Source organism: Hyposmocoma kahamanoa, unplaced genomic scaffold, assembly GCF_003589595.1.
Source record: "Hyposmocoma kahamanoa isolate Upper Pololo Valley unplaced genomic scaffold, ASM358959v1 239, whole genome shotgun sequence".
Lineage (NCBI taxonomy): Eukaryota > Metazoa > Arthropoda > Insecta > Lepidoptera > Cosmopterigidae > Hyposmocoma > Hyposmocoma kahamanoa.
The window spans coordinates 666,577-691,010 of NW_020653756.1; the positions used below are offsets into that span (position 1 = coordinate 666,577).

The 24,434-nt window shown below is 37.8% G+C and overlaps 1 protein-coding gene and 1 long non-coding RNA gene across 2 annotated transcripts in view; one reads left to right on the forward strand and one right to left on the reverse strand.

Moving 5' to 3' along the window:
• The window catches only part of LOC113228737, a 114,857-nt gene that overhangs the window by 64,843 nt on the left and 25,580 nt on the right, over window positions 1-24,434 (reverse strand). The window contains exon 3 of the mRNA XM_026462100.1: window positions 19,736-19,811. Within this exon, the coding sequence (XP_026317885.1) occupies window positions 19,736-19,751 (16 nt within the window). The 5' untranslated portion in view covers window positions 19,752-19,811. The remainder of the gene's footprint in view (window positions 1-19,735; window positions 19,812-24,434) is intronic.
• Window positions 1,125-1,796, forward strand: LOC113228722. Its single transcript, XR_003310334.1, has 3 exons — window positions 1,125-1,160; window positions 1,458-1,558; window positions 1,663-1,796. It is a non-coding gene; the product is annotated as an uncharacterized LOC113228722 (long non-coding RNA).

A 24,434-nucleotide genomic window follows, 5' to 3' on the forward strand; every position in this document is an offset into this window, starting at 1 on the left:
TATCTCTCAAAGATACTTTGGGGCCCAGATTGTAAATTGCCCTAACTACACGTTTCTGTAGGACAAAGATTCTATTGATATCGGCGGCATTACCCCAAAGCAAAATGCCGTATGTCATTAGACTGTGAAAGTAGCTGAAGTAAACCAATCTATGCGTATCGATGCGTACGGCAAAGGAATGGAATATTCTATTCTACGGCAACTGTGTTTCCCGAAAAGTACAATTTGGGATTATTCAAGGCTAGAGTTGTTGCAAACGCAGAATTTTTGTAATAAAATTTAATAGAACTTATATAATATACGTGTTATTTTATTCCTACCACAATTTAAGAAACTTTTTGTATGAACTCAAAAGGGTCAAAAAGGACGTTCACTTTTGAAATGTACTTCTACAAGAAACCACCACTGTTTAGCGATTAATGTCCCCTGTAAACCAGTTACCTATTGCCAACATATTACAGTCAACTAAAATCGGCTTTTAATTTTACGGGCTGGTCGAGATCCTCATCATCTTCTACTTGGGTCTGGCGGCTACAGAGTGAGTAGATATTTTTTTAGGCAAACGTGTACCATCGTTGCTTATCACCAGATAAGATTGTGGCCAAGCGTATATTTATTACTTATAGAAAAAAACAATTTCAATTTGTAAGTTACTTACACTTATGAATGTTTAGTAGCAAACCTTACAGCTAAAGGAGGACATCGTGATAAACCTTGATAATATTATAACAATATTGGGTTTTTCGCCAAACAAGGAACGAAATATTGCTCGGCGGAGCGGAGATCCGGCACGACATCGTCACTGTGGCGTAAAAATAACATGACTCTATATAACGCAGTAGAGGCTTTTCTTCATTATTGCAATTCACGGACTACATAATTTCTTTCTTCCGTGTTGCAATTATACAATTTTCGAGAATGAACAAAAGACGGTCGATCGATTGTCGTTACAATTGAAAAGGATTTTCTAAACAATAGAATTGAAAAATATTAATGATCTGTGACGTAACGGTAGCAATGCTATAAAGAAGGGTTGAGTATGACTTCTGCTCATATTTTCTCAAACGTGCTGGAAAATGTTTGCATTACGTTTTAAAAACGAATACGGAAAGTTTGTCATTTATGGACCGTGCGTCTTCTTCTCGGCCAAGGCCTGCAAAGTAAGTATGAACATCCATTACTGTCCATTGCTCTAAGCTTTTAAATCTGTCTACTAACAATGAACTATGTAAAGAGGCAAAAGAAAAATTCGTACAGCCAACTGCCCAGTGTTCGTAATTGCGAGAATAAAAATAGCTACCTGTACCGCCTACTTTAAAACAGAAGGAAAAACGCGTTAAAATAACATATTCTTTTAGCAATTGTCCTAACGTGTCAAATATTTCACTTTTAATATTAATTAATGTTTTTTCATCTTCCTCTCTTTAATATTTTATTTTTGCCTAACATTGTTTCAGAAAAGCACTATATATGTCTCGGCGAAAACGGGGATTACTTGGCTCTTGGTATTAAGTCATACTCGTCCAGCAATCCCTTACTTACCGGTCTCTGCAATAATGTACTTTATTATTTAAGTAATTTATTATTTATCATTACAAATTTTCTGTCGTATTGCACACATGCCTTAAATACCTGATGTAGATCGTTTATGAGAAATTTCAGGTCTAAAACAAGCTTTGGAAACAATATGCTATTTGAAGAAATTTTTAACTTCAAAACAAGTTATTACACGATGAAGGTCAATTCAAATGTATACAGCCTACAACAATAACAACACATGTATACTCTACTCATCAGTATTAAAAGCCATTACACTATTACGTATTTAAGGGGCTATATACGCTTCTGCAATAAGATTCCGATTAATGTTTTTAAAATTTACGAGGTATGTAACTACATATAGTGAAACAAAAGTTTTATACCAAAGGTTATTTTATACAGCTTCTGCGTTGGTTGCGCCGAAATAGAAATTTTGATGAAAATTTGGACGATTTAATATTTGAATCGTATTAGAAATGGTTCGATTGGATCAATAATTGTTTCCTTGTTCCATTCCTTTCCCGCACATACCTTTACTCGAACGCAAGAGCGAGCCAACGTCACCCAACTAGTGACACCTAACCGACAGAGGAGATAAAACTTGCTTCCGTTCGAGTTGAAATCTCGCCGACGAATGCAAATGGCCGCGCGTAAGCGCCTCCGCTAAATGAATAAAAAATCTTAGTAAAACTATAATAAACTAAAAACTATAGTGAGCAGTAGTGAACGTACGCTTTAGTGAACCTGCAACATCGAGAATTGCTTCCTGGGCGACGCAAGGAGCCGAGATCTCTCAAAACTCCGGCTGCCACGATGCTAATACCGTTAAAGGTATTGTGCTCCCAATTCACTTATTCGCACTTTTGTTCCAATCAACCATATACAGTCTACAAATCGAACCATTGCTTTCCTCTGCATGTTGGCCGTCTTTGGGCTACCCACATAGCAAAATCGCGCCAACATGCGTACACTTGGAAGAAAAATCTACGGTAGTTGACTCCTTTAGCTCTTATGTACAGGTTGTTGCGATCTATCATATTGAGAAATAAATATTGTAAATGATAAATGTGAACAAAATATTTATTCACAAAGAGCAATTTCTAGAGTTTCTTGCTCATTCCTTTCAGAGGAATCTGCCTTACGATTGAGCAATACAGTTTAATCAATGCGCAGATTTCAGTATAACTTGCTTACCTGAGAAATAGAGACAAGTTTGAGCTTGTATATAGACTAATAAGACTTGCTATAACAAGTTCTATTTTTCCTACCGAAGCGAAGCGATCGTAACCCAGTAGCGACTACTTACTCCTTGCCATTTGTTGTCGGCCCCTGAGCGACAGTGTTAAGAGTACTGACGATCAACGTTCTAGACCCTGGACTCTATAGAATGGTTCGGTTTATTGAATTCAAGCACTCAAACCGGCAACGGATACACCGACACAGAGAATTTTTATATTTCGTAATATTTTTTATCGCTGTAATAGTGTTCATAGTGTTCACGGAATATCACAAAAAATAAACAGACTTCACACTACAAAGGACAGTAAGCAACTAAAAGATACTAGAACTAGAAGAAAAAAGAAAACGCCTACTCCACACAGCACAGACTAATTTACTGCAGGACAATTTGCCCAATATACGACATCGGTGGCCCAGCGGTTACCAGTATGAGGTCCTTTGTTACATTTCCGGTAGGGTATATTTAGAAAACGAGCTTTTCTAAGTGGTTCTGAACTAGGTATTCCGGTTCTCGTAGTGCAGGGAATTCTCCACTTTGTGTCCAGGTAATCAGTATGATTGTTGGACACATTATTATATTAATCATTATAAAGATTTTTTTTATTAAAAACACAACATTATAATGTGCCATTCCTTATGATCCACATCATTCAAATTCAAATTGTATTCAAATTAAAAGGATATTAAATAATTATCATATGCTTGGCGAATCAACGTTCGTAATAAAGCTGTATTTTAAAATACATATCCGTATTACGGCGAGAACTAATACTACTTTGTCTGCAAAGTCTTCACCCATCACCATCAACCTGTTTTTTGGTGAGCACAGCCCCTCCAGGGAGAGGGCCGGCCCCGCATCACTATCGCCACCGCGCGACCGCTTGCTGTCGTCCAGTTTATGGCCTTAGAAATAATGACCTCTCTAGTAAGAAGCAATACTCATTTACATCAACTGCTACACAAACATATTCTATTCTTTCTATTTAGAATAGGAAACTAGGATATCCGGCATTCGTTAAGTAATAATACAACTGTTATACCGGATGACCTTACCTACTTGTCTTTTTACCTACAAATTCTATTTCATCCCTTGACAACATCGGTAATACGATACCGTCTTGTGTCAAACTGCCCTTAATCCCGTATACACGCCCATGCGAAAATCCGCACCTTAGGATAATATCGCTGCTTTGTGATGATGTGATATTTCAATTAGCATTGTTAGCATTCTCAACAAATTTGTGGTTTCTGCAAGTTGTGAAATTTTACTTACTATATTTATTATATATACTATTATTATATGCGGAATTCTTGCGTTGGATCAAAATATTTGTATGATGTGGATAAATATTTTTATTTTGGTAGAATTATTATATTTAATATACCTGTACCCAGCAGTGGGTGAAATCAGGCTATGGATGTTGATGATGATTATATTTGACTATGTGTCCTCTGCGTATGAGATGGATTTTTTTTTGAAGTTGTAGACGTTTATTGTGATAGTGAAGACACCTTTGTAACGTTTGGACTCTTAGTTGCGTTGGAGAACACGAAAAGTAACAATTTAATTTAGTTTCCTAACTTACCTTACCTCTTGGTAGAAAATAACTTTTTTTTATACACATAACTACTATATTAATTCCATATATTGTGCCTTATAAAAGGAATTAGAAAAAATCTGATGGCAACACTTTTAGGATTCTATAGTCAAACACGATACTATTATCCTATGATCCGACGCATGCGTCTGCCTGTTTGTTAAAATTTAATGTATTTTTATGAAGAATCTAGCCGTGGTGGCTTAACTCCGCCACCGGAAACAAGCGCGAGGTGAAGACCATAACCAGTATAATAGAATTTATAGAGGTCCCAGACGGGCACGGACCTCCACTCAGGAGGCTACTGGACGCTTCCGGTAGAGGGGGGTGCTATGGTTATTGACCTTTAGACTGTGCAGTTTCTGGGCGAGAACTGGGAGCTCTTCGTCCCTACCGACAAGGACGGCAATTTGGTTTGCAGAGTGGATATGTTGTGATCTGGCTAACTTCCTTAGGTCGACAATGTATGGTTACGAGTGTGGAGGGCATGAGCAACCACGACGAAAAGTGTATGTTCATTGGCGTGTCCGGATACGCTCTTCACCGACTTTTTTTATATAAAAGTAATTATTACTTTCCTCAACATTTTACGAAAGAAACGATTTCATTGTTTACTTTACGCGTTACCTTTGAACATAATCGTGCCTTTGAATGGCTGTGACCAAAAGATTTTGCATTGTTCAATGTGTTGCCACCCTTGTGGCAATTACATTTTGATGTATTTTCGTTCGTGTTTCTATTTACTTATTTATTCATTTATTGTAATAATATTTAACGTTTTCACTTACTTTCACACCCATCGAACTAACTAACACTTATTACAACCAAATTGTTACTGATGTGTGATGACCAAAGATAGGATTAGACAGAATACGTTTACCCAAACTTTAAAGAACCTATAAACATAGGGTCGGATCAGCTCTTAACTCTAGATTTCATCTCAGCTTTAGTCCAAGGCATTTGATTGCACAAATCACAAAATAGTTTCACAAATACCCCAACAACTAGGGATGTGTGGAACGCGAATGCAAAGGTTTGAATCACATTCGACTCAGGTTACTGACATCAGTTATTTTGACAGTTATAATATACTATAACAACAGTCCAATCCACTTGAAAAGTTGTAAAAAGAGGTGTCCCACAGAGTACTATATTGAGTCCTCTGTTATTTGTGCTCTACATATATGAGTTAGTTCATTTATGTAGAGCATTACTGACACGACAAACATGTGTATAATTTGCTGATGATGTGTCAATTTTAGTAGGGAATTAAGGCGTACCTGTGCTGCAATATCAAAAAGAAATCAATCTGACTCTAAAAACCTTACCAAATGGCTTCATACCATTGATCTATTTGTTAATGAAAACTAGCCATTTAGTTCTACGCTCAATCCACTAGCATAAATATTTGTTACAAAATAGTAAATACCGAAACTATCATACATTTAAAATTTTGTACTATTCGTACTTAAATTGGAAACATGAAATTGAAACCATAAACTCTAAACCACCAGGTCTGTCATACGCTCTGTTGATGCTGGCAAAAATTTCCTCACGACACTCTAGTAACAATTCTTTTTAACTATGTACTTATACATCAAAACCTTGTATGCATGTAGTGGGTGGATTTGAATATGAAGAGTGTAAAAAAAGATAAATCTGAAAAAACCTCTCTAAAAAATGTAAAAGATGAATCTGTTTTTGTTGAATATTTAGTTCTATACTTAATATAGTTATACTTTATTGCGATAGTTTATTTAGAAGAAAGCTTCTTATTGAAAGTAAAAATAGAACCATTTTATTTTGCCTATTATTTTGAATCACTTCGGGGTTTCTGAGTGAGCTATTATACACTCTATATGTATTATTTGTAGTGCCATTCCGATTTCTGGGTGACTATTTAAAGTAGAAGAAAAGAAGATTAAATATCATAATGTTTTTACTGACATGAGTCTCATATATTTTTAGTAAAAATACTCCATTAGTTTATTGCTATTACTGATTCAAAGATCGTACAAACACATGGAAAAATTCTTCCGATCCGGCTGGACTTTTACCAGCGACTTTTTCGCCAAAACCGAGGCTATCGCTCTCCCAACTCCATTAGCTGCAGACCTTCAGTTCCAGAATAAGCTAAAAAATATCTCGGAGAGCATCGGGTTCCTTGGTGTCGACATCTCTTGTGTTGTTCTGTTCCGTAGTCTCTTAGATGGTAAATCAAACTGACATCCAAAAAGCTCGGTGTGGTCAACAGGGCTAAGGGGTATTTCACTTCGGAGCAGACACTGCTACTTTATAAGTCACAAGTTCGTTCCCACATGGAATACTGCTGCCATCTTTGAGCGAGAGCTCCCGGATGCCAGCTTGGGCCCTTTGACGCGGTTCAAGGACGTGGCATGAGAATAGTTGACGATCCTGTTTTTACAGACGATATTGGACCACTGTCTTCTAAGAGAAACTTTGCCTCTCTATATCTGTTCTATCGCCTGTGCAATGACCAATGTACTGAAGAACTGTTTGACTTGATGCTGGCAGGGAATCCATCCTCACTTTCTGGAACCGAATCGATCTCCTACTGTACGGTTTCAGAAGAGCTTCCTCCCACGTATAATTACGTTGTAGAATGAGCTCCCTATCACGGTTTTCCCGCAAAAATACAGCACGGAGTCCTGCAAAAGGAGAAGGGTTCTGAAGAGTTGGCAATGCCCCTGGTGTCGACGGTGACCGTTTTCCATCAGGCGAGTCGTATGCTTGTTTGCTGCCAATATAACATAAAAAAAATAAACTGAAATGGGAAGAAAAAATTTCCTAGGTTTCTCATAGGTGACACTACGGCAAAAAGCCGTAAAAACGAAAATTTCTATAATAATAAAAACTTATTTCCAATGATTAACTTTGTTGCGTGCTTCAAATTTGACCATGTGTTCCAGCATCCTCGTGTCCTTATATTTAATTATACAATAAAATATCTCACATAAATGCCTCTACACACATAAAGGCAGTGTTGCGTACATCGTCGCAGCTGCGCACAGTTTACGGTCCCGAGTGAACATTCGTTTTATTAGCGCGGAAATGAACGACTTTTTAATGCTCGCTGCCTCTTTAAGCACGATTACCTATTTACTTCCCTACAAGTACTACATTTCTAGTCCTTGTTTACTTCTGACCACTTAGCTCTGCGAAATATGGGGCGTTTGGCGATCAGTAACCTCAAGTAACCCACCGATGGGCAGGTCATATTAGTTAAGCTCATCGAGTATATAACCAGAACTAGAGACAAAATAAGGGCCATCCATCCCTGGAAACTCATCACGCAAATGGGTCTTATATCACTTTTAAATATCAACTATCGTTTGCACAGAAATCACAAATTAGAAAGTCCTGAGGCAAGGAATATTGGTTTCTTCAGACTCGAAATAACAACACGCGCATAGAGGTCAACGATTTACTTTAGACTGACGTGTCCTACCCACATCTTCCAATCTCACTACATTACATCCCTCTGCACTTAAATAGCTTCTATACTTAGCCTATAGTAAATCTAACTACCACCACCAAATACTTAATGTAAGTTATCGAATTAGTTAACTTAAGTATACATGGTTGAACTTATCTAACTTAATTTATGTATCTAAAATTTATAATGCGGTTTGTTGAGCCTACATTGACGGGTTGGTCGTGACCGAGTCGGTACAGGAGTGTCGGGCAGCAACTGCGCCGTATCTTCCGGACGGTACGGTTACTTTCCTGGGGTAGAGAAACAGTCCTCGTCCTCCCCCTCGCCGCTTGCGTGCCCCGCCGCCGCCGGCGACCCGCTCCGCTGGCCTAGGCGAAACTCCCGGCGACTGCTCCAATACTATAATATTGGCTATTTCGGCTTTTTGTTACTTTAGTTTCCCTATCCAGCCTTAATACGTCCAACTAAGTCCGTAACCGCCTCCCCATGAGCAGCACGGCAGGGCTTTCGCCCGTAGAACAATGTTCCGTGTTGCGGTAATATAGTAAAAATGTATTAAGTGATTTTTGGACGTCTTTTTCATCAATAACTGCTTTTTTTATAACTTTCTTGACAGTTTTTATTGAGTTTTCCGCAAGCCCGTTAGATGCGGGATGGTACGGAGCGGTAAATATATATTCTACACCGTCTGCATCTAAAAAAATTAAATTCTTTACTCGTGAACGGTGGTCCGTTGTCACTCACTACTTGTTCGAGTACACCCCATCGGGCCCATAACTCACTCAACTTTTCTATGGTTGCCCCGACCGCAGTGCTAGGCACTTGGAAAACCTCTAACCACTTAGACCTGGCGTCAACTATCAATAAGTAAGTTTTTCCGTAAATCGGCCCCAAATAGTCTAAATGGACCCGGGTCCACGGCCGGGTGGGCTACGGCCAGCAGCGCGGCGTGTGCTGCGGTGGCGCGTCGGCCAGCGCGGCGCACACGCGGTACACCCCCTCCACCGCCTCGTCGATTCCGGCCCACCATACGTAACTGCGTGCCATTGACTTAGTTTTAATTATACCCATATGCGGCTCATATAACCTGAGTACTTCATGTCGACATTCTTTTTGTATGACCACTCGGTGGCCTCACATGATGCACCCCAGTTCATCATATAATTCTAATTTCCTATTAAATAGGGTTTCAATCCTTCTATGTCATATTGTTCCGGCCACCTGTCCCGAATATAACTAAGTACTCTGTCTAGAATCCGATCCTTCGACGTATGTTTCTTTATGTCATTATAATCTATTAGTAAAGCATCTCGAGCAAAATGAAGATACGGTTGTTCCGGAATTTAATCATACATAGATTTTACTAGAAGATTCCATATCGTTGCGCAATCTGGACAGATTGTCCGCGCAATTGTTGTTGGTGCTAACATATTCAATGTCATAATCGTAAGCCGATAGAATTATAGCCCATCTCTGCATTCTACTAGCTGTCATAGTAGGTATACTACTGTTCGTACTAAAAATGGATACTAATGGTTTGTGATCCGTTCACGGCAAAAATAATAGCCAGATCCTCGCGATGAATCTGCGAGATTACTTTGTGCGCTATTCAATGTGCGAGTTGCGCATGCGACGGGGCGCTCGCCCGCGCCGTCCGGCCCCTCCTGTGTTAGCGCGGCGCCCACCCCCCGCGCGCTGGCGTCGTAAGTCACTATCAACCGCTTCCCCGGATCGGAATGTGATAATACACCTGCGCACGACAATGATCGCTTCACTTGCTCGAATGCTCGATCGCATTTGGAACATCAATACCAGTCTACGCTCTTACGCAGTAATTTATACAAAGAAGACAACATTGAGGTTAAGTTCTTTAAGAATCTGCCAAAAAAAAATTCACCGTTCCCAAAAATGACCTCAGTTCAGAAATATTCTGTGGTTGCCTCATCTTTATAATCGCATTTATTTTTGTTATATCCGGCTTTATCCCTTCTCTAGACACTATGTACCCCAAATAAGTAACTTCGTTCGCAAAGTATACGCATTTAGTTTTTTCAATTTTAATCCGTTTTTAACTAAACGTTGAAACACCGTTTCCAATGCGTGTAAATGCTCCTCTTTAGATCTACCTCCGATAATGACGTCATCTAAAAAAATTGCACGTTTGGGATGTTACCTTATAAGGTCGTTCATTATCCGCTGGAACCTACACTTGACGATAAGCCGTAAACCAACCTATTATATTGAAATAAACCTAAGTGCGTGTTAACCACTGTATAACGTTTAGAGTCGTCTAATTCGATCTGGTTGTACGCTTGAGAAAGGTCTAGCTTACTAAAACACATGTTTCCATTTAAGTTAACAAGAACATCTTTTATTTTTGGAAGTGGGTCGACCAACAAAAATGGATTCAGGGTGGATTTATAATCTGCGCATATCCGACCCGTTCGGCTTGTTAATGGGTACCAGAGAGAACGCCCAGTCAGAGCAGTCGATGGGTGTGATGATGCCTGCTCGCTGCATGGCGGTCAGCTCGGAGTCGACGCGCTCGCGCAGCGCGTACGGCAGCGGCCGCGCCCGGTGGAACATGGGCACCGCGCCCTCCCGTACGCGCAGCGTCGCCTTGCCTCCCGCGACCAATTTTTTCGATAACGAAGTTATCGTTAGTCATTTACACTTTGTGACTGTCTCCGAAGAAATTACAATAAATTTTTGGTATTTCTGTATTTAATTCTGATAGTCACTGCCTACTTAGCAGAGACGTTGTTTCCCCCCTCTATTACAAACAACTCCAGTGGTTTACTGCGCTCATTTTAGGTTACAATGAGCTTAGTTATACCTAAGGGCCCTATTTTCGACCCGTCATAAAATTTCAACACAGTCCTATCATTTTCCAGGCTCAAGTGTGAAAAATGTTTATCATATGTGACCTTGCTTATGATAAACAGGGTACAGCCATTACGAAATGGCTGTACCCGTATCTATTTCCTTTTTAACTACAACATTATCTATTTTTATAGGTAAACTTACAGATTGGTAGTTAATATTTAAGCATAAATGGTGCATTTCTTCCTCAATGTCCCCGCCGCCGTACTCCTCGCTATGTTCGCAATCGGCGTCGTTGTATAAGCTCGACTGCGCCGGTGTTGCCGCCGCTCGTGCTGGCACTCCGCGCCGGCCCGCCGCCGCCGAGCCTCGCGCGCCTCCGGGACTCGGCCCCGCTGTTCCCCACTCCGGGCACACTCGCCGCAAGTGCCCCGTGCGCTGACACTTGCTACACACAAAATCACGGAAGCGCAATTATGATTCCGCGCTCCGCAAGCATCACAACGCGATCCTCGGTTATCGCCCGGCCTGTCACGCTGCGCCCCTATGTCCGTGCCGCGCCGTTGACTTCTCCCGACTGACCCCGACCTACCGTAGCCTGCATACGTCATCGTATGTACTGCGCCTGCTTCGCTCGAACTCTGAACCATTGTTTGTCTCCACTATTGCCGTATACTTCTCTGCCGCTTCCAAAGATATTGCTAATTTTACCGCGTCCGTAAAGGTCACCGTGTCCTCCTCCGCGAACAATCTTTGTCGTATGACGTCACTGTGTAACCCGCATATGAATTGATCCCGATATTTTGACAATCGTTTTAACTCCGCCACATATATCGACACTTTTTCCCCTACATCTTGCCGCCTTTGACGAAAACGATACCGTTCTGCAAGGGCTGACTCATTAATTCGTGTACCTTCTTGAACGTTAACTGCGCTGGTTTGTTAGGGCTAGCTAGGTTTTCTAACACCTCATAGGCCTCGTCACCCATTGTAGCTGTCAACGTCGACAGTTTCCTGTCCTCTTTGACTTCGTTCACTATAAAATACATATTCAAACGGTCAATATACGACGACCACGCACCGTTTTGAACATTGAACTCTTGCAATTTCCCAATCGACAACTCAGTTTTCTTATTTATTTTTATTCTCCTAGGAACATTCTCGTCGCCACTGTTATGACCTGAGGCAAGGAATATTGGTTTCTTTAGACTCGAAATAACAACACGCGCATAGAGGTCAACGATTTATTTTAGACTGACGTGTCCTACCCACATCTTCCAATCTCACTACATTACAGAAAGATGGAATAGTACAGCGCCAACAACGTGTGTACGTCTCCGTATATTTCAAAAATATTATGTATTTATTGTAATGAAGATAATATCTCTAGCTATGGGGACTGTTCCATTTCGGGAGTGTGGGAAAAAACAGACATCTAATTACAAAACAAACGGAATCACATTTAATCGGTAATTAAATATATCAAAGCTTAAGTTAAACTGGTCATTTTGAAGTGAAACAATTGACGACACCTGTCAATTGTTTCGAATTCGGACTGACCAATCGAAGCGCTTTTGTCACCGTAATGATTTGTCAAAATAGTTTTCAAGCAAATTAAATGACATTTCGTCTCTATTTCTGGTTATATGCTCGATGGTTAAACTCTACCGCTAATTCTTAGTGAGCATGTCTACAGTTCCGGTACCTATCTGGAAAATATGGAGGATACTGTACGTGTACCTTGTAAGTAATTTGTATTATATACTATTTTTCATAAAAAAAGTACTATTGTTAATATATAGATCACATTCTCATAAATATACTGTGACGCAAGTGTGATACAAGAATGTTAATCTCTCAAAGACATTCCGATCTGAATTGCAAATTTTCGCAGGCCAAAAGCTCTAATATTATTATGCATGTATATGTGTATGAGTCCTCAGCAATTAAAGTAGAAGAACGGTTGCTTTACAATTGAGAGACCAAAGGTTCGATTCCTTGTGGTACGTACCTGGAGTTTTTAATTTCTACGTTGCGCACTTTTTTTTAATAAGAAGTAACATACCTTTCGCTAAACGGTGAACAAAAACATTGTCGAACCCTTAGGAAGCACAAAAGACGTAGTTAATAACAAACATGAATAGAAAGAGCAACTCTGTAAATATACTCGTATGAACCCTTAACGTCACGGTGGGTACACCGGCGTCGTCCCGCCACTGTCGTCCCGCCGCCATCGTCCCGCAGCCGCCGCGATATGGGCCATCAGCATGGCTCGTTGAACCACATGATGAGGTACGTTGGTACAGAATCTCTACATAATACTTAGTCACCCTTTTTATTCTATTATATTATTATTATACTGGGTTATTTGTAAATTACAAACAACATCATAAACAACAACTTTTGATTAATTCATAGATTTATTTTCGTACAAAAATAAATATATTTAAATAGATCGCTCTAAACGGCGATAACTCTGTGCAATAACAAAAGAAAGCACTAGCGTAAATATGAGTCCGATACAAAACGCAGGAGCGGGGATATCGTCGAGGAGGACGCTTGCACGTTTGAACTCAGTACGTTACGATCAAATACAGTAAGTATCAGATTCTTTGTCATTTATTATCTTTCTTTCCAAACAATATTTTAGTACAATTAAAATTAATTACGTTCTTGTGTACACACGTCCTATTCATAATAAATTTAAATTGAGAACATTTATTTTTAAGTGACGTTTTTTTTCAACATTCTCTTCAGTAACAGTGCCTTGAGGAAATTAAACTATTTTTCCAGATTTAAATCGTATACTTGTTTATTCAAAGAAACTAACGTTTCGCGCCCTGTACAGGTCCCATGGTCACGGTTTACTGAGGTGGTACAGTCATCAACCAGTTATGTCTAATATTAACGTAAACCACCCTATTTTTTCACTATAATTCCAAAAGTTATTAATTAAATACCTCATTTTTAATTTTACAGAGAACATTCCAATTTACGCTACATCTGTTTTACAAATTATTTTATTTTAACCATATGAATATATTTTAAATTTATTATTTATTAATAATGGAAATTAGAACAAACTCAAACATATTAATCAGTAATGCAGTCTTACGTCTGTTTGGGATATTTCATCAGAGGAAGTACCTTATACACACAGCACCTATGTTACAATAAGTACAAGTACAGTGTAAAAAGTGTTTTAAAAGAATATAAAAATTATTTTTATATATTTGAAAAATGTATACAACCAGATTCAGAAACCATTAGATTACTATACAGTTAATTAACATTCGAGAAGCCATACTTGTAAGACAGTGAAAGAAGCAGCTCCAATCTGCTTTAGTGCTGATAAGGTCATAATTAACTTTTCACGAATGGCTGTACACTTTGAACTTTGGGCTGTCCTATAGAAAAAGGAGATATGCTGTTGTAGCCTTAGTATGTACACAACTATGTCACTACCTGGAATCTAAAAGCTGTAATCGATTCAAATTCTGCAGTAAAAACTGCAGTCTGTGCGATGTCTATATGTAGAATATATCATGTAGAATAATTGTATAGAACAACTTTATTTTTTGTTATTATTATTAATTAAATTTTTATTGAATTGATATTCAATTTTTTTTTTGTGAAATTACTCCACTAGTTTGTTATAATTATTAATACAAAGATCGAACACTCAGAAAAAATTTATTATATTATATTATTTATATATTATTATTTTCATTTTATTATTATTATTGTATCAGAATTTTCGTCAATCATTTCATCTACAATTTATGTTAGTTTGTGATATGTGTGTGTGATCGACCACGTAGAACTGCCATGGCCGGGTCGGGCTGAAAATCTGGGTTGAAATCATTGCAAACTTTTTTCGCGAATTGGATCATTTTTAAACTGCAAAACCAACACAGACGTGAAAAAATAAATAAACAGGGACGTTTCCTTCCACACTTATGTATTTTTGTAATAAGAATATGCATATTATAATTTTTTGTTTTTATTGAATTGATATTCAATTATTTTTTTGTGAAATTATTCCACTAGTTTGTTATAATTATAATAGTTGGTACGGCATCAGGCACGGTATGCTAGAAGGCGTCGGTTCGAATCCGGTCAGATCGAAGGAATGTTTTCTGAGTGTTCGATCTTTGTATTAATAATTATAAGAATATGCATAATGTATTTTCAAATAAATAATTTTCATTTTGAATGAATTGGAAGAAAAAGTAGCCTACACCTACAAGCAACTATGTGAGTGCTCCTCTGCGAATACACTTATTCTTAACACATCGACTTATGTTGTTCTCAGGAAGAAATTCTATAACATAGCCAATTACCACCTCTACAGTTCCAATGTGCGACACTTGTAAATTCTCGGATTTCACGAGATTCAAATTTAAACTGGAAATCACATATACAGTCTGTGCGTGAAAAACTTGGAAATGCTACTAAGGAAACTGCGACCTCTTATGTCCAATGTGGAATCGAACTTGAAACCTCTGCGTGGCAGTCGGCATGGTAACCGCTCACCCACGGAGGCAGTTAAATAAATGATTATATTATTTTACTGCACGACGAATTTTTGGAATAAATAATTGGATCATTATTATATGCCTACTTTTAGCCGCAGGTCTAATCCGAGAAGAAGATTCAGGCCATAGGCTGATACACTGACCCAATGCGGGCCGGAAACTTCACACGTTGTGAATCTTCTTTTCTATATATTTTTATAATATCAAGTGGCGGGACGAACAACTCGTGCGCCTGATGGCAAGCGATATCCCTATCCATAAGAATTGTAATGACACTCAAAGCTTTAAATCTCAAATTATAAATCTAGAGCGAGCGCGGAGTATAACGTGGGAAAAGGTCAACCTCGGTGTACATATCTCAACCAAATAAGAATGTCCTTTGAAAGTTTAGGTAAAAAATGAGAACTAACGGGCGTACACTAAAGGCTTAAGTGCTAGCGCAGGAAGCGGAAAAGCTACATCAGGAGAGTAGCGAATGGAGATCCATAGTCTCTACTTACTCCTGGTAAACGGACGTGATGACATGTGTATTTTATGAAACTTTAAGGAATTTAAATAAACGTATCCATAGGAAATGAAACTGTTTTTCCAGATTTAAATCGCGTATATTTGTTTTTTCAAACAAACCGACGTTACGGGCTCTTTACAGGTCCTATGGTCACGGTTGACTGAGGTGGTACAGTCATCAAACAATTTTGTCTAATATTAATGCAAACCACCCTATTTTTTCACTATAGTCACAAAACTTATTAATTAAATACCTTATTTTTAATTTGACAAAGAAACATTCCAATTTACGCTACATTACGTTTTACAAATTATTTTATTGAATGAATTTTTATGAAGTTCAATTTATTGTTTATTAACAGTAGAAATTAGAATAAATTAAAACATATTAATTAGTACTGCCGTCTTGCGTCTGTTTGGAATTTTTCATTAGAGGAAATACTGGATCCCAAACTGGTGGTACGGAGAAACCATCTTCCCTGTTGAAATGAGGATGTTTTTTTGATGATTTGATTGGATGGCCTCTCGCAGCTTCCTGAGTAGATAACAGACTTCTTTTGCAAGGGCCTGAGGTTTGTCAAACTTCATAGAATGTGTAGGTTTATCCATGACATGCTCGCAGACTGCAGATTTGTTTACGCGACGGTGTTTGACATCAGCTATATGTTCTTTGACGCGGGTACAAATACTTCGCTTCGTTTGTCCAATATAAGACAGACCGCCCTCATAGTCAAGCTTGTAAACTCCTGCATCCTGTAAGGGGATGTTGATGTGATGTTACATTTCACGGGTCTCAGGAACTGAGAAATCTTCCTCATGGGCTTGAAATAGGTCTTGATAGATGCACGCCTGAGGACTCTTCCGATCTTGTTTGTAACACCTTTTCACTCTCAAAATACTTAAACGTCGAAAAAGTACATTTGCGAATACATAAAAGTCTTTTTGGAGCAAAGAATAAGCTTCTTAAATGTTGACGTGGAGATTTTATGTAAGTATTCCTTAAATGTTTATTTATATAAAACTGACACAAGCTTGACCACAATCTTACCCGATGTTAAGTGACAAAGTTGTTACTAAAAATATAACTGTACTTCTTTATTTCAATCTCTACTTATGCGATATATAGGAGGGCCGTCATCATAGGCTTCAACATCAAACTTACAACGGAGTATGTGGTGACAGTCCTCCTGAAGGAAGATTTGAGAGCTGTACCGACCACATCCAGTACCTGACGACCTGTCAATAGCGCATTCTTTTGAAATATTGTAAAAAGCTAAGACACGTAGTTTCGAAGTGTAACGTCAAAAAAGGAACAAAAATGTTTCGGCGACCATATCATCATTCAATACATCCGAATTCATATTCTCATCCGAAGTGACTGGTGGAAAGAGTTTTTCTAAAAATTTTGTTGTCACTCTAACCTTGAATAGCTCCAAATCGTAGCTTTCGGTAAACGTCGCGTCGTCGGTAGTATGTTCTATTATTCCTTTGCCCTACGCGTTAAGAAGGATAAAGCAAAAAGGTTCAAAGTCAAAGTCAAAGTCAAAGATTATTTATTCCATAGGTAAAATAAATTTACACTTGAAATCGTCACATTTAAGCAACTGCTCGTTTACTACGCTGACCTTCCTGAGAAGAACGATCAAGAAACTCTAGGGATTGCTCTTTTCAAATAAACTTAAATGCTATAGAATAATACACTTTGAATCAAATTTGTGTGGATTCTGGAGCCATGTCGTCTTTCCATACATCATTATCTAACACGTAGTCTTCAATTTTGTAATATGATTTTTCGATCAAAATATTTTTAATGTAGTTTTTAAACTTAGGAAATGATAAACTTATATTATTATATTATATTATATTATATTATATGATAATATATATGCTCCGGAATCTTATTGTAAAAACGTATACAGTTCCCTATAAAAGAGTTGTTTGCCTTGGTTAAACGAAATCGTGGTACCATGAGTTTGGACTTAGCTCTAAGGTTTATATTATGGATATCTTCTTTCTTATTGAAATTATGTATATTTTTACGGGCATATAAAATATTTGAGTAAATGTACTGTGATGCCACAGTCATGATACCAGTCTCCTTAAACTTTTCTCTGAGAGAAACCCGAGAGCCTAGACGGTACACAGAACGAATCGCTCGTTTTTGCAATACAAATATGGTTTGAATATCTGCCGCTTTACCCCACATGAGAATCCCGTAGGACATTATACTATGGAAGTAACTAAAGTAAACTAGTCTAGCAGTACTAACATCGGTAAGCTCACGTATTCTGCGGAGCTTAACCTGCTGGCCAGGGAAGATATATGTGGAAACCATTGAAGTTTACTATCTAAGGTCACTCCCAAGAAGACTGCTTTATTAAGAATATCTAACTTTTCTCCGTTTATTTCTGTGCTTGGACTAGTCGATTTTACGTTAGGTAATTCAAATTTAACACATTTTGTCTTCTTGGCATTAAGCAATAAATTGTTAGCATTAAACCAATAAACTACCTTAGAGAGGGTATCATTAATATTGTCATAGTTAATGTCATATCTGTCTGTTTTAAAAATCAAGGATGTGTCATCAGCAAACAACACTATTTCGCAATGGTCCTTAACAAAGAATGGCAGATCATTAATATAAATCCAAAATAAGAAAGGCCCAAGTATTGAGCCCTGCGGAACACCCATTTTTACCGGAGAACCCAAAGAAGTCACACCATTTATGTCTACTTTCTGAATTCTACCGTTAAGATATGACGAGACAAATTTCAACGCCTTGTCATTTATAACGTAATGTTCCAGCTTCCTAATAAGAGTAATATGATCAACGCAATCAAATGCCTTTGAGAGGTCACAGAAAACACCGATAGCATTCTGGGACCTTTCCCACGCATCAAAGATGTGTTTTAGTAACGCTACCCCCGCATCGCTAGTCGATCTACCACTAGTAAACCCGTATTGTTCACTATGAAAAATATGATTCCTACCGAAATAGGACAGTAATTGAGTCAGCATAACCTTTTCGAATATTTTACTTAAAGCTGGTAAAATTGAAATGGGCCTGTAGTTGCTAGGATCAACTTTCCTACCGCTTTTGAATAAGGGAATAACCTTGCTGTATTTCATTAAATCGGGAAAAACACCTTCGTCAACGCACCTATAGGTTCGTGCGAATGATTGGTATACCAATGACATAAGCATGCAGTATTCGAGACTTTCTAGTCGATCGAAGGAGAAACGGTGAAGGTGGAACTGAGTTGAGAAGTCTCTGCTCACACACTACGAAATGTATCCGATAAAAAACTGATGAATAGTCTTCTTCACACGAGAATCGAGGTCCATCAGCTCATTTTCCTCGCCCCCTTTTGCTTTTACATCTACAAGTTTGGCGGGATATCTTCTCTACTAGGTCAATATTCTTTTCAGGAGTACTAAGTGCTGTTCGTCATCTTTTATTATACACGCAGCCCAGAGATGGAATTCCCGCCCTGCGACTTTGTTTCCGAGTGCTTACAACCCGAGTATCCTTAAAGAGCGACTGTATAGGCATCTTGTGGCGAGCTCGTTACATTGTACACTCTAACTTGGCTTCGAGACTAAGTAGTGGTCAATAATAAGTCTATTTACTTAATAAATAAGTCGTTCCCAAATTAGAGCTGTCCCAAAGGTGGCAACAGTATTTTTTATTTATTTTATTTTTATTTGTTTATTTATTTTCAGGCTACAAATACCCATAAACACATACCTTATAAACTAACATACATAATAATATTAGAATAAAACAATATTTATTTACACGTATGGACGTATGGACTGCGATGTGTGACACAACGTGGGTGTCCGGTAACCAGCCTCGAAAACATCGGCACTTCATAAACGTCAACAAATATTGAGTACCAACTCTCACCACAAATTAATTAAAATTCACATTGTGGCGGTAAATGTTTCATCACGATTAAATTTGTGCTTAATTGATAGTTAAAAGCTGTTCATGTATTGTTCAAACGATGGTAGTAACATCGAGAACTTACCTTTGAAGGAAGCCATGGTGCTCGGCTGTGCACATTTAGTTCTCGTGTCCCCGTCGCATAACTCCACGTTCTCAACCTGCAACACAATTTCTTGTATTAGACTTAAGTCGTACAAGTTCCGTTAATTAAACCTATATGCGTCACAGTACGAATACTTCTAGTATACTCTTGCGAAATACTTGAAAAGGTGTTTATGTAAGTCAATGTTTCAAACTGATTTATCTATCTTGACATTGAAAGGTCCCGGCACACGGGACGATTTGTCTTCACGATCCGTTGTGTCGATACTGTGTTTTTATCATTAACGCCAGGAGAGTAACGACGAATCGATACAATTGTCATAACGATCTATAGAAACGAGAAATAGTCTTTATATGGGGGCCTTAAAACATCAATATCTAGAGTTTTATGCTCGAGTCAACAGACAGGGAAAACACGCGCCGACCTGGAAATAAGCTCGACCGGCGCGGCGTAGTTGGTCTGGATTATGCAAACATAAGTTATTAATGGTGCTATTAAAATAGCCTGGGGCGAAAATGGTTGCTTCTCGATTGATGCTTGAAAACAACATAATGAAACTTGTGTATCGAAAAAGGCTCGTTCATAGATTTCTCACAAATGAGGCTACGACAAAACAGTCGTTAAAAACCAAAACAGAGATCTGCAACCATTCTGCAACAAACACATGGAAACATTCGTGAGGTCGAGGTTGGTTCGTTCCTTGGCTTAGTGGCATAGCAACTGGCACGGTTTGCTGGGAGACGTTGGTTCCAATCCAACTGGATCAAGTGATTTTTTCTAGGTGTTCGATCTTTGATTAATAATTATAACAAACTAGTGGAGTTATTTCTCAAAAAATAATTGAATATCATGGTGGTTAAACACGCTGACATTCAATAAAACTTAATTACAATAATTAAAGTGACATCTCAAGTCAGCGGTTGGTAGCTGTAAAAGTAGCTCCACGAGTGAAGGACAACTTTCATAGATTTGTCACAAATGGCGCTACGGCAAACAGTCGTTAAAACCAAAACAAAAATCTGCAACAAACACATAGAAAAATTCGTGAGGTCCGTTGTGTTAGCGAATTGTGACATTAATTTATTTTTTTATGTTAGAAAACTTATGTTAGAATTAGTTTAATCGAAATAAGAAATAAATCGATATCATCGTCATCATCGTATCCGCGGAACGCTGACAGGAGGCCACCATTGCGAAAAACATATTTGATGAGAAAGGACGTGGTTTTGTTCTGTTTGGATTTATAGTGAAGAGATTTTACAATATAATTTATAACAGTCACTGTGTCGAGGTGGAAGAGCTAGAGTGTCGGAGTAGATAGCTAGAAAAGATGGAGAATTATAAAATATAACAATAAGTTTATATCAAAAAGAACCTGAGAGTGTTATGTAGGAGAGTAGAATGGTGTGGTGTGTAGATGAAGAAGATCGAACTTGGATACACGAAGTTGCGGGCCTCTGCCCTCCAAGGTTGGAAACCAAGGGCAGAGGTGTAGAGCCGGAGAGCAGGGGGTTCAGCGTGGAGGCGGAGAGTGGAGGTCGCTGCATGTAGAATCGCTGTTTCTACGAGGTTCTCGTAGAAACAGCGATGGTCATGCAGCACTGGCTTGGCACCTCAGTTGCTTCTGAGGCGAGGTAGAGCTTGTAGTTAAGCGATCCACACTCGCAGAGCGAAGGGCCCAGTCCAGATAAGCAGAACGTTAAGGCGAAGAACAGATTTAGATAGAGAACCGAGGAACTTAGTTCAGGCAAACGCGTAAGCGCAGCAGAAGGAACTCCAAGCGTAAGATAACTCGAAGGTCAGTAAAGGAATCACGAGCGATTGGCAGAGCGAGAAAGAGCTTCGAAATTGGAATGGCGAATTTTGAATTTGGAATGAGGAACCAAAATGTGAAAAACTGCTAAGCTTCCATATCAAAGGAAGGAGTAATTTACAGGATAATCTATGGAAGAATAGATTGTAGAGGAATAACATAATATCTGTCAATCAATGTCAATATGCGTATAAAGCTTAGAGGATGAAAATAAAATAAAAGAAAGGAGCTGCCCTAACTACGTAATGAACGTGCATACCTAAACAAAAATTCAACAAACAAATGGCGGATTTCTTTAGTGTCGTATCATAATCTATCGATAAGCCATTATCGACATGCAAACGTTTAATTAAAGTAGATCAATGTTCCATTTGGGAATATTTTAGGTTATATGGAAACATCCGGGAATGTCACATGTAATTTTGAATTTATTGTTTTGCGTTTACAAATACTCAAATAATACGAAAAGTGAATTTGCACAGAAAAAATGTAATTTGAGAGTATATAAAAAAGAGAAAACTTCGAAATATAAATCCTATACATTTCCAACCTCAAGATTCATATTTTCATAGAAAATTTTTTAAACAGATTCCAATTAGTGTGAACTTTTTTTGTATTTATGCATTGATGTAGAATTAATATAACTGACTAAGTGAATCTTCAATACTTCCATTTAATTTTGGAAATAAATGAAAGTAGAAATATTATCAATAATAATATTAGGAAATGAAACTATTTTTCCGGATTTAAATCGCGTATATTTGTTTTTTCAAACAAACCGACGTTTCAGGCCCTTTACAGGTCCCATGGTTACGGTTGACTGTCAAGTAGTTTCATTTCCTATGTGTAACAATCGCGAAAACCTAAGAACTCGATAACAATAATATTATTATCAATCGTATATTTGCTTAAAACATGGTATAACAAGAGATGTAACAAGGCACAGTGTTAGTATACACCGACTATTCTAAATGTTTTGATCGCATCGATCATAACATCTTAATATCAAAATTAAATGATATTGGTGCACGGGGACTTGTTGAGATGGCTTGAGTCTTATATTCGGAATCGATCGCAAGGGGTGCGTCTCAGTTGTTCGAAAATCAAATAAACTAATTTCAGAACATATACCGTTCATATAATATAATTTTCATTTGGACTAATTTCAGTTCCTATATTTTAACTTCATATAATTGTTGTTTGATATAACATTCACATTTTATAACTTTTTTTAAAATAAAGCTCATATCATATAACTGTCATTTCATATATTGTCAATTCTGATAATTTTCACATAGTATAATGTCATTTTTTATAAATAATAAAGTTAAACCCGGCTCGCCGTGGTACTTGTCTGTTCGATACTAGAGTGTAACTTTATGTTTTCAATAGTATAGTTTACATAGCTGAATCTTCGTTTCGACAAAATTATTATTGTTACACACTGGATTCCTTGGTGGTTTAAAAGAAAACAAATGTATTTCACATAGGTCAAATCTTGGTTGCGTCCTCTATCTAGTAGGTTAGGTTAGGTTAGTATATGAAAAAGCCGCGGTAGCGGCCGGCGAGTGCCAGAAGCGAATTTGTTTGCGTTTACGAACATAGTTTCAGGTCAAATTATAATTGATATACTATTAGTTTTAGGAATATCGTTTCTTAATCGTTAATAAATTTTCTTCATGAATTTGTAAGCCATCATGGTGTATTGTAAGATAGACACTCGTAGGTTCCATAAAAACTGGTTTCCCCTTACTCTTCCCGCGATAAACAATTTGTCTCATGGCTGAAGTAGAGGGCAACTTGCTCAAAATCATTTCATCAGCGTTACGTTTCGCAGCTTGTAAAATCTGGCAAGTTTTTTTCTCTGGGTGTTCGATGGAATTTATTTTTAATTCAGTAATGATAGATGAAATTTCCGGTCGTGCTGGATCAGGATCATGATTGTGTAAATAATCATTATGTTTAGTCACTGTGTGTGTTTCGGTTTCCATATTCACTATTGTGGTTGCACGAGACTTGCATTGCTTGGTTTGGTATAATTCACAAATCCAATACACTGTATTATTCACTTGTCTGTTTTTATTATAAATAAATCCATTAGCAAACAATTTCAGACGTCCTTTCGAACTTTTAAATGTACTACTGTTTAAAATAGACATATTTGAATTTTATTTTCAACAATTTTTTGACCAAATACAACTTCTCAACGACTTATTAACTTATTTGTGACAGACAACATGAGCATTTTTTTCATCTACCCCGTATTTATACTAACTACAAAAATAATTATACGTATAACCGTACATTAGTTTTTGCTACTTGCGTATAATCAGGCGTTAGGTTAAATGATATTTATATAAATTGTTGTTATATTAACTGAGGTTTATAACTTATGATTGTTATTAGAAATGAGTGTTAGAGTACATGATTGTTATATAAAGTGAAATTATAATATTTAAGTTTATATTAAAAGTTTGTTATATGAAGTGAATTGTTATATTAAATGAGTTTATTTGAAATGAAATTATGACAATTGAGCGTTATGTTAAAAAAAATTATATGATATATTACACACCCCGATCGCAAGCTGTAAGGATTGGGACTTTTAAATCGAACTCGGAATTCATCGCATCAGGTGTACCGCAAGGACCCCACCTTGGTCCGTTGCTGTTCGACACTTCTCCGAAATGAGACAAGTAGTCACTAGCGACGAGTTGTGACAAGCCACGTCAAACGAGCTCTATACACGTTAACGCTCGCCTTCACTCGGTCAGCAAGGCGAGTGACACCGAACGATGGCAAGGCAAAGCAAGACAAATAGGCTGTCTATACGTTGGTATTGGCCATCACCCGGCAACGTTGGAC